Source organism: Lissotriton helveticus, chromosome 1_1 (genome assembly GCF_964261635.1).
Source record: "Lissotriton helveticus chromosome 1_1, aLisHel1.1, whole genome shotgun sequence".
Classification (NCBI taxonomy): domain Eukaryota; kingdom Metazoa; phylum Chordata; class Amphibia; order Caudata; family Salamandridae; genus Lissotriton; species Lissotriton helveticus.
In genome coordinates, this window is record NC_136057.1 from 1504805481 (window position 1) to 1504821445 (window position 15965).

A 15965-nucleotide genomic window follows, 5' to 3' on the forward strand; every position below is an offset into this window, starting at 1 on the left:
TTGGAACTGGGTCACCTTTGTGAGCCCCTGTATAGTGTACCATAGGAACCCAGGGCATAGGTGCATCCAAGGCCTACCAGGGGCTGCAGCATGTATTATGCCACCCCTGGCTGGCCATCCAAACTGACACCACAGGCTGATCACTCAGCTTGGGTAAGGTGGTGTAATCACCCCTTGCTTAGATATAGTATACCTATATCTACCCTTATATGTAAATGTGTGTATACTTGTAAAGCGCACTGCCGCCCCATCTCGGGGCATCCTGGTGCTGTATACCGCTGTGGAACCCATCCTGGCTTTCCCTGTGGGATGCCCCCTCCAGGGCACCCCCAAGGTGAAGCCAGGCATCCCAGCGCTGTTGGGGCCGTTGTGGAGATTAAGCAAGCTATTGCCCAGAGTTGCAGAGTGGGACCCATGATTAGAGTAGGCAGCGAGGCGAGAATTATCGAGTCCGCCGACATTGAGCCCAAGACCCTGCCGCGTCGGGAATTGAACCCTGGTCCCGGGCCTGACCTCTGCTTCAGGGTCTGCCGCTTCTAACCAGTGAGCCACACTTCTCCACAATATAGACACATATATAGACACATATATACCTATAAGTCACTCCTATGGCAGGCCTTGACAATCATGAAGGCAGAGTGCTTGGTTTTATGTGAGAGGGAGCTCTAGCATGAGCTGAGCCCTTCTGCAGCTTTCGGAACCATGTCCTTATAGCTGTTCTATGATACAGCCATACCATATACTCTTACGTGCATTATAATCCTCGCGGTTAATGCCAACTTTGGTTTGGCTTTATCAAAACATGTTGTGTAAGGTGACAAACACTTTGGAATACGATCCCCCCCCCCCCCCGCCAGTTCTGGCGGCGGGGTTAGCATTCCACCCTTCTAGAGGGAGAAGACATGTAGTTACTGCTTTACCCGGTTAAAGTTAAACAGAGCCTCAGCATCACAAAATGGATGCTGCTGCCACAGACACGAGTCTGACCTCCTGCAGCTGGACGAAACTCCAGCAAGGGAGGCCTGGACAATAGGTTTTCTGTCGAGGGAGGTGCTAGTGTGGAAAATGACAATGTATATGTACATAAGCGGCGTTCATTTATGCTCGCCACTGTTGAAAGTAAAGCGAAAAGTCGCGAAACAGTGGCCACGCCATCTTGTCCCCTTTTAGGCCCCATCACGAACATGGGGGCAGCCATTTTGTGTGTCATGACCTCTGTGCCCACTGCCAATAGCCTGCACGTCTCTCCCCCTCACTCCCCAGCCTCGCAAGTATTCCCCCGCGCCCTGACAGCCCCCGGTCTCTCCTGCTTGGGCCATAAACGCACCAAAAACACGACCCTGTCTCAGAGCCACATCCCGTGCTGGACCCCCTACCCCCTCGCTCTTTCATCCCACCCATAGAACAGGCCCTTTGGTAACCTCTTCCTCCCTGCCCGATTACCCGGCCTGATCCCAGGTCATCACCTAGCCCAACAGATGCAGTTTATTGCTCCCTACAGTAGGACCTCGCCTCACATCAGAGGAGCGGTGATTAGTCAATGCCTTCACACCCCTAGATCCGATCGATCACCCGTATTCCTGTTCCCAGCGGAATGTCCAGCTGCGCGATAGCCATCACATGCTGAGATCGGGGTGGGAACTCTACTGTAGATGTGTGTGGGAACGGGCCTGAACCGGGGATTCCGGGAATGTCTTTCCGTACATCAAAGCATTACCAAGAATGTGTTGTATGTAATAAAGTAATAAACCAGTGTATAAGTGGCCAGGCCTCAGAGATGTTGGGAGAGCACCTCGAGAAGATACCCTGTTGTCTGATTTGACGTGTTCTGCTCCGTCGGAATAAACTCCTGTTTCCTGCCTTCCAGTCTCCAGCGCCTGCCTCTTTATTTGGTAACAGTGAGTTGGGTGAGAGGCGGCTAGCGCCGGGCAAATCTTGAAAAGGGGTAATCGACCTGATCTGCTTGACCCTTTTTCTACACTAGCACCTCCCCAGACAGCCTGTAGTGTATTGGGGCAGGGTGGGTTGTATGGAAAGATGCTTTTCCAGACACTGCCTGGGGCACACAAGGTGCTCCATGCATAGCCTGTTTCAAACCAGTTGCTGGGGCACTCCAGCCCCGCTCTGGCGCGAAACTGGACAAAGGGAAAGGGGTGTAACCACCCCCTTCAGGGTCCACCCATAGGAGGGACCTAGCAGGTAATCCAGCACCTTAAATAAATATAAAGATAGAAGCTGTGTCTAGAGACATTAGATTATCCTGGAAACTCTGAAACGAAACTCTTGGAACTTTGACGTTCTATACCGACTAGAAGACTGAAGACATCTCCCTTGTGGTCAAGGAATGACCACCCTGTGCAAACAGGCACCACCAGTAACTTGCCGGATTGCTTTGTCGATGCTCCCGCCGGAACCCGAAGACTCAGCGACTCAGGAACTGGACTTCCAGACTTCTCCGACTCCGATCCACATCCACAGCAAAGCTGAGACCCGTGGCAGACACGAGAGACGTGGGACCGGACACCCTGGACTACCTGCTATTTGCTAAACCGTGCAGCTTCTGAGGCATCCTCGAAGTTGTGCATTGGGGTTTGAGAAGCCCCAGACCAGAGCAGCATTTGCACTGAAGCTCAGCCCTCCACGAGTGTCGCGTGGGGCCTGCTCCTGCATTTCAGCTTGACGCGTCTTCCCGGTTGCTAGCCCGTTGGCTAGTGAGCCCTCCCAAGACTTCCTTTTGAAACTACACCGCTTGCCTGGTTGCTCCAGACTTGCTCCAGCTTCCCTGCGAAGGACAAGCTCCCCAGACCATTCTGGTCTGAACTGAAGCCCATCTTCCCTTCCTGCGTGGATTGCGTTTGCCGAGACTTGTTGGGTCCAATCCAGATTCTGACACCGCAGTCAACTAGATCCTTCGTGGGTCAGCTCGAATCTAGCTCCTGGTCGACGTCGACGCCTCCTGGTCCTAGTGGCTGCAGAGACAAGCTTCACCCTCTTCACCTGAATCAGCTCGACATCGCCTGGATCCTTCCTGGTCAATGGCTAGTGACCCAGACTCTGTCCCCTCTGCTTTCAGGTTCTTCACATCTTCGATCCACCCTTGGATCCACCCAAACACTCTTCTCCTGGTCGCCTGCAGCACTTCTTTGCAGCTCTCCATAGGAAACAGCGACGAAATCCGACACGAAAAGACACATATGCACCCGGCTTCCCCGGGTGAGGTAACACGAGTACTCCGGTGCTCCCGCCGGTGTGGACTCTCAAAGTGTCCTAGTTTAAAAGGGTTTTACCGTAGTCCATACGGAAGTATCCTTAATCTACTGCTTTGTAACTTTTACGTTCCCATTATAACTCTATGGTAACTCGCGACTGTGTTTAGACACTGCACGTGTCTCCCGTGGGCCTCCTATTGCCAATCCTTTGGTTGTTCAGTGTAGCCCCAGCGATTCCCTAGGCTCTAGGCCTATTCACTATTCCTGAAGTGGTTCTTATACCACTTACTTAGTATATGGTTTGTGAGGCCCCTAAGGCAGAATTGTATTTGTGCAACTTAAAGTATGCTTAATGAGTAACTTGTGATGTAGCTCGATCTCTGACCTCATAAAGAGTTCAGAGGGGTTGTGTTAGTAATAAATACATATATATTTTCATATATACCTTGTGTGGTGTCCTTTCATTTGGTATTTAAGGGATTGTAATTGGTAAAACAGCTTGCTTCACATGCTCTCTGAAGTTTTAGCCTAAGACTGCTGGTCCATGCTACCACTAGGATAGCTGATCTATAATGTTGACTTTACAACCACCATCATATGGGTCGTTTAGACTAGTACAAGGTGCCCACTAGAATAGTGGACATCATATACCAGGCTAACTTCTCACAGGAAGACCCTTGCTCCTTAACTCTTGAATGCACAATCTTGTGAGTTGCAGCCTACCTGTGCCCCAGATTGCAGTGAGCTGAATCCAGGAAGTGGTAAGGAGACAGACTAGTGCTGTCTCTTCCCAAGATAAAAAGTTGTTTAAAAAACGATTTTCACTTTCTGCGTTTACTGTCTATGCTTGTGATTGTTACAGTTAAAAATTGTACTTTTAGCCTGCCTGTAATTGCATATTTTATCACCTGTGTTGTGTTTTAAAATTGTGGTTTTCCCTGCCCATGATTGTCTCCATTTAGTGTGTTGAATTGTGGGATTTGCAGTCCAACCTCTGTAGTTTGTCCCCCGCATTCCTTGGTGATAATTCTGTTTTCCCTCCAAATTTCTCCTTTGCTCTGTGCTATGACCTGTATGTTAAAACAGTGCACTCCCAGCCACCATTTTGTGTTCACAAGCCAGTAAAACTAGCCCCCCTGACCCCCCCCCCCCCCAACATGGATGTTTCTACATCAGAGGGTGCTTCTGTGAGCTGTTTGAACTGTGTTTTACTAGTGTGCACTTCGTTTTTTGGTCAGCAGGGGGAGTAAAGCTTTATTTAAACAGTATTGTTAGATTTCAAGTTAGTGAGGCCCTTACCTGTCTCCTAGGAGATACTGAACAGGAGAAGCAGCTTCCAACTCCCTGGCCAGCAAACCTTGTCTGAGGTCGCTGGGACCTTATATGGTCTGCTAGTGGTTAGTACATGTCTACACTGATTGGTGGTTGTATCTGGTGTTTCTATTTTCTATTGGATTAGGGTTAATGTCCTCATTGGTTGGGTATTTGAGGGTTCTGATTGGTTTCTGGGTCTGTGAGGGTTCTGATTGGTTTCTGGGTCTTTGATGGTTCTGATTGGTTTCTGGGTCAGTGAGTCAATCATTGTAGGGTTGGGGCCAGGGTTAGGATTAATATTGGAAGTAGGGACTAGGGCTTCCTATGTTATTGGTTGTTGGGAGTAGGGTGGGACTAGGGTTAGACCTTTAATTGGAAGTAGCGATTAGGGCTTCTGGTGTGATTGGTTGCTGGACTAGGTGTGGGACTTAGAGTAGGGTTAGGCTTTCTATTGGAAGTAGGGACTAGGGCTACCTGTGCCATTGGTTGCAATGGCTTGTTTTGGGGCTACTGGTAGGGCTAGGGCCTTTATTGGACGTAGAGATCAGAGTTTTTGAACTGATTGGGTGCTTGGACTAGGGCTAAGATTGGCTGCAAGGTCCTGGTCTCCTATTGGTTCTAGATTTTTAGGGCTAGTGTTGTGATTGGATAGTGTTAGGGCTAGGTTTCCCATTGGCTGAAGGAGTCACCTGACTACTAGGGCTATAAACAGCCAAGGCTTAGGGCGTCTCAGCCAAGTGTGGAGAGGACAAGGGTGAGTGCTTGTTTGAGCCTGTTCGAGACTGGTCGGGGACCAGGGCCAGGAATACTGCCCATTTTCCCATTCATTAATACCCACCCTATGTATTTGTCCCTCCGTATATAAGCATTGATTTTCACTATAGATATGTGCCTATCCTGGTGTATTGCTTTGTATAAACATGTACAATAATTATGTTATGAAAACAAAAACAAAAGGAAAAAAATCTTCTTTGGTCTACATGTACTTGCTTCCATTGTGCATCTATGTACCTCCATGTACTTGGATCTGTGTGTCTGTTACTTTTCTCCTGAAAAAGCATATCAAATGCACTATCCTATTTCGCATCCGCTACCTCTATCAATATATTTAATCTGCATATACTTACCTCCTTTATGCATCTATATACTTTCAATGTACTTATGGATCTATATATTTATCACTTTCCTCTAATTTAGCATTTCCAATGCACTACCCTATTTCTCAGCCTACACTTCTCTCAATAGATCTTCTAGCCCAACTTTCTGACTCATCTCAAACTTCTACTACTCTTTTCAATTCACTACCCTATCCATCTATCATTATATCCTCTACACCCACTCTCATTTATCCCAAACACCATACCACTATGTTCTCCAAAATAACCCTTTCTTGACTCTCTCCTACTCTACCCCTCCTTGCATCTTCCGACACCTCTTTTACTGTACCGATCCCCCAAAACAAACCTTTCTAAACTCTTCCCTCCGACTCTTCCCCTCCAAACACCCTTTTACTCATCCAAAAGCCTCCTCCTACTGCTACGATCTAAAAAAAGAAATCCTTCACTCTTCTATCCCTCCACTATCCTGATTACTAGGGCTATGAAGAAGGCCAGGCTTAGGGCGTCTTAGCCCGGGCGTCTAGGACAAGGGCAGAGAGGACAAGGGCAGTTTCCTGTTTGAGCCTGTTCGAGACTGGTCGGGACTAGGGCCAGAAATGCTGCCCTTTTTCTCATTTAGCAATACCCAGCCCACACCATCCACAAACAGAGCAACACACTCACACCAAATGTACACCACGCACAACACTATGCACAGATTAAAGTACCAGCCTGTTTGAGCCTGTTCAAAACTAACCAGGGCCAGAAATGCTGCCCAATATACATACCTCCTTTATGTATCTTCTATACTTCCAATGTACTCATGGATCAATATATGTATCACTTTCTTCTAATTGAGCATTTCCAATGCACTTCCCTATTTCTCTACCTATACTTCGCTTAATATATCTTCTAGCCCAACCTTCTGACTCATCTCAAACTTCTTTCTACTACTCGTTCCAGTGCACTACCTTCTCATCCTATACATCTATCAATATATCCTCTACATGCACTCTCTCATTTATCCCAAACCCCATACCACTACCATGATCCCCAAAATAACCCTTTCTAGACTCTCTCCTACACTACCCCTCCTTGCATCATCTGACACCTCTTTTACTATACCGATCCCCCAAAACAAACCTTTCTGAACTCTTCCCTCTTTTCTACCCCTCCCCAACCCTTCTCAATCCAAATAACTGACTAACATATCCGCCACTAAAATTACTTTCATGTTTCATCATACTAATTCAACACTAATCCTGATGGGTTCAAGAGTAGCGTGCTACTTGCGCTTCAAACCCCCATCAGGGGTAGCAAGAGCTATATAAATACAAACCTCTTTCCCTTCACTATCCTGCCACCTACCCTTCTCTACCTAAATAACTGAATAACATATCCACTACTCAAATGACTTCATATTTTACTATACTTATTTTCAACACAAATCCTTTATGGGTTCCGGAGTGGCGTGCTTCAACACCCCATGCAGCGCTGACCGACACAATAAATAATATGGCCCTAGTACAACTAATGAACAAGGAAACGCACAAAGCAGGACACACTTTAGACGGCATCTTTACTTCTAATAAAGACATCAAAGTAATAGACTGTCTTCCCATCCCATGGTCAGACCATAAAGTCATAATTTTCTCTATAACCCTGGATCCTATAGAGGGATTAGTGCATCCCCGGAATCATGACAAACCTACCTCTTATCTGGACTGGTCAAAGTTAGACACGGTTAAATTACAAGAACACCTTGCGTCACATGCACCTACTTTGGACCTGGAAAGTAATAAAGCCACTGACCAAATATCAAAATGGATAACAGCAGCAATAAATATAGCTGCAACATTGAAAAAAACGACATTCAGGAAAAAACAACTTTCCCAACCCTGGTTCTCCGAAAATCTAAGGACCCAAAAGCGAATTTGCAGAAAATTAGAAAGGATATGGAGAATAAGCTACGACCCAGATAGTAAAATCGAATATAAAACCTCCCTGAACATCTATAAAAAAATTATCTTCATAGCAAAAAGTCAGTACTTCACTATAAAAATAGAAGAGGCAAAAAACTCTAGTCGAGAATTATTTTCCACGGTAAAGAAATTATCCAAAATTAAAGCAAACACGAATATGCCAGCAAGCATGGAGTTCTGCAACACTCTGGGTCAGTTTTTTATCGACAAAGTGACCCGGGTTTATGAATCCTTCAATGCAACCAACCCACAGATCCCTACCCCACATAAAAGGGACCAAACTGAAAATTTGGACCCCAGAAAAACACCTAAACCATCATTTAAATTGTGCATCCCTGAAAGGGAACAGGTCCACCAAGTAATCATGATTACGAATTCGGGGGCATATTCAGACCCATGCCCACCAAAAATCTTCCAACTCTTCCCAGAGCTGCTTAGCGAGCAAATGGTCGAGCTTATGGGCCACATAGTGAACTCCGGTTCCTATCCCGACCTCTGGAAACTAACATCGGTATTACCCTTGTTAAAAAAAAAAAAAACCTAGAACCGGGAAACTACAGGCCAATAGCCAGGATTCCCTTCGGTGCGAAGGTAGTTGAGAAGCTTTTGAATAAACAGCTTGCCCAATTATTGCTGAGGCAGACATCCTCGACCCTTCCCAGTACGGCTTCCGCGAGGGACACGGTACTGAGACAGCCTTGCTGATGGCGGTGGAAGAGCTCAGGAGCGTGTTGGACGCCGGGGGGAAGGCCGCCTTGATCTTATTAGACCTCTCGGCGGCCTTCGACACGGTGAACCACAACACGCTCCTGAATCGACTAGCATCAGCAGGAGTACATCAGGATGCACGAAAATTACCGGCATCATTTCTAGACAGTAGAACCTTCACAGTGGAACTAGGAGAGATAAAATCTAAGCCCTTCAACTCACCCTGCAGGGTTCCGCAGGGGTCATCATTGAGCCCTACGCTTTTTAACTTATATGTAGCACCACTAGCTGGAATCATCAGGGCCTCGGGATTCCTGCCCGTGTCATACGCGGATGACACACAAATTGTTGTGTCAATCAAAAATGCCAGCTCAGACACCGCAGACAAATTCAAAAACTGCATGAAACAGGTCAGCCAGTGGATGGAGCAAAACTGCTTAATACTGAATGGGGTCAAAAGCGAGGTCATGTTACTAGGAACAAATGCAGGAATTTGGTCAGACTGGTGGCCTGCGGATCTGGGTAACTGTCCGTCACCTGTAACTAAAGTCAAAAACTTAGGCATTATGTTAGATAACAGACTCACCTTTGACGCCCAAACTAGCAAATTAGCATCTACTATGTGGTTTATCCTAAAAATGATCAGGAAACTAGTGCCATACATTCCTCTGGATTCCCGCAAAACCGTAGTGACCACCTTAGCCTTATCAAGACTCGATTACGGGAACGCATTATACGCTGGTATGCAGGCTCAACATCTGACCAAATTACAACGCCTGCATAACTCAGCTGCACGTCTAATCTTAGAAATCCCAAGAACAGAGCACATATCGCACCATCTAGATACCCTACATTGGCTCCCACTGGCAAAACGAATACGGTTTAAGTCACTATGTTTAACATATAAGGCACTCCAAGGCGCCGGACCCCTGTTCCTTAGAACCCACCTTAAGCCATACACTTCCACAAGATAACTACGATCTACCCAGGCAAAACTTATACATACAAGTTCCTAGGTTCAAGCAGGCTAGATAGGGAGGCAGAAGCTTTCTACTGCACGCTGCTAAAGATTGGAATCGACTCGCCCTCGCTATTAAAAACGGCACCTCCCTGATGTCATTTAGGAAATCAGTAAAAACATGGCTGTTCAACCTCCGTTAATACCAGCTCTTTGTGACACCAGGACACCACGTCTTCTTCTGCAGCGCCAAGACGCCCAAGGGCATACGCGCGCTTTACAAAACCATATATCAAATCAGGTGTAACAAGCGCTATATAAATACAAACCTTTTTTCCTCCTCTATCCTTCTGCTATCATTCCAAATCCAAATAACTGACTAACCTATACACCACTTAAAGTGTACTTGCACGTTTCACTATACTAATTCAACACTAATCCTCTATGGGTCCCGGAGTAACGTGTTACTCGCCGAAAAAGCGCTTTGACGCCACGTCAGGGGTAGTAAGCGCTATATAAATGCAATTACAATACAATACAACATAAGGCTTCTTATATCTAAGTTTGTAAACTATGCCGTATAACTAGTAATTCTCTCTGTAAATATATATTTCTCTCTGTAACCTGCTAAACATGTTACCTGTAATATGTAATGTAAATACATAACTCTCAACCTGAGACCTGCGTAGCCATAGTAGCAATAAATGTGGGCCTCTACCTTGTTACTCTTGTCTAAACCTTCTCGTGTAACAGTCCTCGCTCTAATGTAAAGCGTTCTGACACCTCTGGTAAGGTACGCTATATAAAATCGCATAAATAAATACATCTAGCTATTAACTTTCAATGAAGTAGACAAAGTTTTAAGCAGGAGAAAGCAAAAAAAAATAGCTTCAAAGATTAGGAGTCTTCGTCTAAATTTTTGCAAGTATATTATAATATTGAAAAAACTGAGCAACACGTTTGTCACATCAGTGAACATTCACTACAACCAAAGATGTATGACTTAAACGACTGCCTTTATTCAAACAACTTTAAGGTGTTTTTTTAGGTCTTGCCTGTCAATGCGCATGCGCATTGAGCTTGGGAGACTATAGGGGCTTAAACAGACTTTAACCAACTTGCGATTCCGTGGCGATTCCTTGCAGTGCCCGTCAAATTTAAGCTCAATGCGCAAGCGCATTGACATTAAAAGCGCGTGCACATGAAAGCGACAAGGCTCCCTCCCACGGCTATCACCACCCCCAGCCGCCAGCACCTCCCCTCGCTCTCCCCTCACACAACCAGGCTCGCATTTCTCCTCCCCCTCCCCAGCCGCCAGCACCTCCCCTCTCTCTCCCTGCACACAGCCATGCTCACATTTCTCCTCCCCCTCCCCAGCCGCCAGCACCTCCCCTCTCTCTCCCTGCAGTTTCACGGCCGTGTCTCGTCTTAAACCCGCAACTCCACGACTCCAAGCGCCACCGCCTCAGCCTGCACAACTCGAGATAACAGACTATTTTTTAAAAATAATTCGCCATCCTTCGCCATCTGTTCCCCAGCCGCCATCACCTCCCCCCGTACACAGCCAGGCTCGCATTTCTCCTCCCCCTCCCCAGCCGCCAGCACCTCCCCTCTCTCTCCCTGCACAACCACTACCAACAGAGCAAAGCTATTAAAGTGACCAGGCATCCCACCCCCTCCCTCTCCAGCGCGCGCCGCGCTCTCCCTCTGTTGCCACACGCATTACACTTAGTAGGCAGACCACCCCCTCCTCCCTATGCTCGCTCGAGTTGCAGGCAGCCCACCTCCTCCCTCTCCATACTGAGTGGATTTCAGTGACGATTGTTTTATCACTCAGAGTTGTTTTGTTCAAATTTCCACTGAAATCTAAGCAAATCACCAGCTATGGACAGCTATGGACGCCCAAAAACAAAAAAAAACACCCATGTTCTATCTCCACCAATCTTAATGGTGGCGCTTTACTAAATTACAACTTCGCTAAGTGTAGAACATACTCATAGCAGAACAAAAACAACACTATTCTGACCGATGGTGCCGCAAAATACATACAATGTTACAGACTCACAAAACAAACAGAACACTAACGGCAATCACTTATAATAACAAACAAATAATCACTGATGAAAGCAAATCCACTCATGCAATGGAAAATTGAGCACATAATGATTGCAAGAGGCAGGCAGCAGCAGGCCCATCACAATACTTTTGATTGAAAAAAATCCATCTGTTTCGAGAAAACCAAAATGATTTGCTGTGATACGGCGAGCAACGCTGTGTGTTGAGAACATCCACAAAACCTGAGCTCTCACTTACATCTTCGAAAGTAAACTTTGCAAAAACTGACCAAGCATTGACGTCCTCTATTGACTCTGTTACAAAAGCTGGGGATTTGATATGCATACAGGAGCAGACTGGAGGAACCAAATATCACTCCGGACAGCAAGTGCAATGCTTGACATATGAGTGCAGCCTTTATATGATTGTATTCGTAGCACTGTGGGGTCATTGTGTGGAAGTATAAGCACCCACCATACAAGTCCAAAGCTACAACAACTCAGCATTAAAACAAAAAGCGTTTGCATTATTGCACTTGCTGCTGCCGTCATCCAGAGGCTGGAATCCACGCACAAGCCCTGGAGTAAGGCCCAGAGTTAGCATATTCTCCAGCATGTACAACCTTGAGATGTACCTCTTACAGTAGTTGGATGATACAGCAAGTCCACGCACACGCACTCTCTCTCACCCACCCACGCACACGCACTCTCTCTCACCCGCACACGCACTCTCTCTCACACGCCCTCGCACACTCACACTCACGCACTCTCAAACGCCCACGCACACTCTCTCTCACACGCCCACGCACACTCTCTCTCTCACATGCCCACAAACCACCACCACCCACACACCACATCCGCCCATACACCACAGCCGCCCACACACCACAGCCGCCCACACACCACAGCCGCCCACACACCACAGCCGCCCACACACCACAGTTTGGGGTCCAGCATACGACTGTCAGGCATCCGCTTCAAAACATGTATGTTTGCTATAGACATGGGCAGGAAGAAAAGCAGATGAGGCAACAAGTACTATCCGCCCATACACCACAGCCGCCCACACACCACAGCCGCCCACACACCACAGCCGCCCACACACCACAGCCGCCCACACACCACAGTTTGGGGTCCAGCATACGACTGTCAGGCATCCGCTTCAAAACATGTATGTTTGCTATAGACATGGGCAGGAAGAAAAGCAGATGAGGCAACAAGTACTATCAAAAAGGTTTTTATGGTCAGAAAGAGGGAGGAAAGTCGTCATCGTTTACAAGAAGTGTGCAGCCAAAAAAAATCAAAACACCCATGTTCTATCTCCCCCAATCTTAATGGTGGCGCTTTACTAAATTACAACTTCGCTAAGTGTAGAACATACTCATAGCAGAACAAAAACAACACTATTCTGACCGATGGTGCCGCAAAATACATACAATGTTACAGACTCACAAAACAAACAGAACACTAACGGCAATAACTTATAATAACAAACAAATAATCACTTCTCTAAATTTGAACAACACAATACTACCCGAACAAATACGGCACTTACAAATACAAATTGCTAAAAATAAATAAAAAGTTTCCACTATAAAAGGTAAGACACGCACTTATGCAACATGTTGCACTATTACGACGAAATAATAAACTTTGACAATATATTCAATCGAATTCTTCACAATACAACAAAAATATTTATAATATTAACATCCAAAAGCTATACATTGCGTTCATACACAGCAGAGACACTGTCAACTAATAAACCATTTACTTTAACGAAGATTTGTTTTTTACCGAAACAAACACTAAACTCGAAAAAAATATACAAGTCAACAAATACATACCAAAAGACAAAACTATATTAAAAAAATAAAAAAAAATTACCTGGCAGGCGACGCAGCAAACAGACAGCAAACCCGGCACGCCTTCCAAGAACGGCGAGGTCGACAATCAGGGGATTTCCAAAGTTATGCGCTCCAATTAGGACCCTACGTAACAACGTACCAATCTCATTGGCTGTGAAACACGTCAATCAAAAAAAAAACGCAAAAAAAAACTAGACCGAAACGTAAGTTAGGTTAGGGAACATTAGCACATCTGCCATTTTCATTTAATACACACGCACACAACACACACACAAAAGAAAAACAACACACATTTATAAAAAAGACACACACAACACACACAACCAAAAAAAAAAACTCAAACTCCACAACAGCAAATATACACACACACACCAACACACACACACAACAGCCCCCTCACCCTCACACACCCTCGCTCCCCTCACACCCTCACTCAGCCTCACACCCTCACTCAGCCTTACACCCTCACCCTCACACACCCTCACACACACTCACCCCCCCTCACCCTCGCACCCTCTCACCATCAACCCCCCTCACCCTCACACACCCTTACCCTCATCCCCTCACCCTCACACACCCTCACCCTCACACCCCCTAACCATCACTCTCCCCCTCACACACCCTCACTCACCTTCACACACCCTTACACATCGTCACACACCCACACCCTCACACCCCCTCACTCACCCTCACACACCCTCACACACCGTCACACACCGTCACACACCGTCAGCCTCACACCCCCTCACTCACCCTCACCCCCCTCACCCTCACCCTCACACCCCTCACCCCCCTCAAGCCACAGATGGGTGTGCGATGGGAGGACCCTCAGCTTGCAGGGTAATCACTTTGCTTCCTCCACCCCATTTCACAGATACACAAGGGTACTTTACATTCAAAAGGAACTAATGTATGTGGTTTTCATTGTTAACTTGTAGATCAGAATAAAAAAAAGCCCCCTTCTCAAGGTTGCTATCTATTAACATTTTACATGAAGTGTTCCACTGGATACAAAGGTCAGGCGAGATAGCTGAAGTGATGAGGTGGATATTGCTAGCGCCACACATACAGCAAAGGCAGACTGACTGTATTCCCTCAAGACATTTTCTGCTCAAACCAGGATATTAATAGTGAACATTATGCAAAAGGCATGCATAAAAAAAATTATGACAAATATTCAAAACCCAATAATTCACGATTTTCACAAGACTATGCACATTGGTGAGGTGGCAGAGGTTGAGAACTAAATTAGTCACATGTCCTCTTCCCTCTTGAGCTTTTGACCTTTCTAGACACAGAGGTTGGTCAACTTTGGGGGTTGTCGTATGGGGGGGGGTTAAAGTCATAATCCTCAATAGAAACCCACTAGATACTAAGTAAAGTAATGGGATTAGGAGCTCTATGAATGCGTGACATATTGCATTGCTGTGCTTCTCTCCCCTGCTGCACTCTCCTGCTCTCTAGAGATGTGGCCTAACAACCAGAGCTGCCATCAAAGTCACGTAAATACAAAACATGTTGCATTCCAAATGCTATAGGTGTCACATTCACGAAAGTTAGAACTATTGGCGTTGTAAATGACAAAGCTATCAATTTAGCTATTTTAAAAACCAACAAAAAAATAAATAATTGTTATTTACAAGACCAATAGCTCCAACTTTTCTAATGCGAGACCTATTGCATTTCCAATGCTTGTCTTTCTTACTCGGGTACACAGTCGGTCTGTTTGAGGTCAAACTTTGAAGCCTCAGCTTAATATATATATATATTTAAAACATTTGTATTTTTTTCACATAGCCCCTTACAGGACCACCGGAAGTTTTTTGTTGGCACTGGGAGATTAAACGATTTGCCCGGAAACACAGGATGTTGAGCCGACGCCGAGGCACGAACGACGTTCCCCATTTCCAAAGTCGGCAGATATGATTGTTACGCCACATCCTCCCCCCATATTATATATCACAATTCTCACAATGCAAAACGCATCAATTGTCCGGTGTAAGGAGTCAACCCCAGCATGTGTACATGTATTCGACAGTGCCCCCCATAGGATCCCAATTTAGTCAATAAACGTCAGAGTTGTTTGGTAGCCCAAAAAGGATATGAGGAGCCGGGGTAACGCGGAGTTGAGCTCATTTCGACAGGTTTCGGGCGTCCACTCACTCATTTCCTCCAGCAGACCTCGCTGCGTCATCTTCCCTTCCGGCCAGAGGCCCTGAATACAAAAATTGTTTAATCAGAGCACTCGGAGCGAACATATGGCTCTGTGTGACTTCACAGCACTCGGCAACACGAACATCCGCCAAATTTACAAACCAGAAGTTAATGGGTCACGTCAGTAACCACGTATCGCGCACGTTTGTTCACAAGGCGCATGCGCTAGTCACAGTCAAGCGCTCGCTCCGCCCATTCTGTGATAAGGAGAGGCTTGTCCGGTCTCCAGAGTGCACGGAAGTGAGGGAGATGAGTAAGATCACGAAAAATGAGAGGATAGAATCTGTGAGTTTAGAAAGTTGCCGAGGTGAAACTGAACGATCGAGTTAGACGGATTCTATGGCAGAACTGGAGGGTAGATTAAGCGTTCTCAATCTTTCCTGCACCATTAAGCAGCAGCAAATGAAACAAGCATTGGCATAGCCAATAGGTCTCCCATTTTGGACCTTATAAGTAAAAATTAAAATAAAACTGCTGTCATAGATGGAGTTAGGATACAAATGGTTAAGAAAAGTTAGGTAAACCGGGCAATGCGGAAAGGAAGGGATTGCTAACATTTGA

General features: G+C 46.1%; 1 protein-coding gene across 7 annotated transcripts in view; it reads right to left on the reverse strand.

Annotated features, from left to right (window-relative positions):
* The window catches only part of FIRRM (FIGNL1 interacting regulator of recombination and mitosis), a 3243174-nt gene extending 3227593 nt beyond the window's left edge, over positions 1-15581 (reverse strand). For 5 of the 7 annotated variants that reach the window (XM_078686742.1, XM_078686714.1, XM_078686725.1 and 2 more), the window contains exons 1-2: positions 15354-15536; positions 13210-13313 (exon numbers count right to left, since the gene is read on the reverse strand). In XM_078686742.1, the coding sequence (XP_078542868.1) occupies positions 13210-13313; positions 15354-15448 (199 nt within the window). In that variant the 5' untranslated portion in view covers positions 15449-15536. Of the gene's footprint in view, positions 1-13209; positions 13314-15294 lie in introns of all 7 variants that reach the window. The other 2 variants (XM_078686707.1, XM_078686723.1) reach the window with 2 other exon arrangements.
* Between the last annotated feature and the right edge of the window lie 384 nt (positions 15582-15965).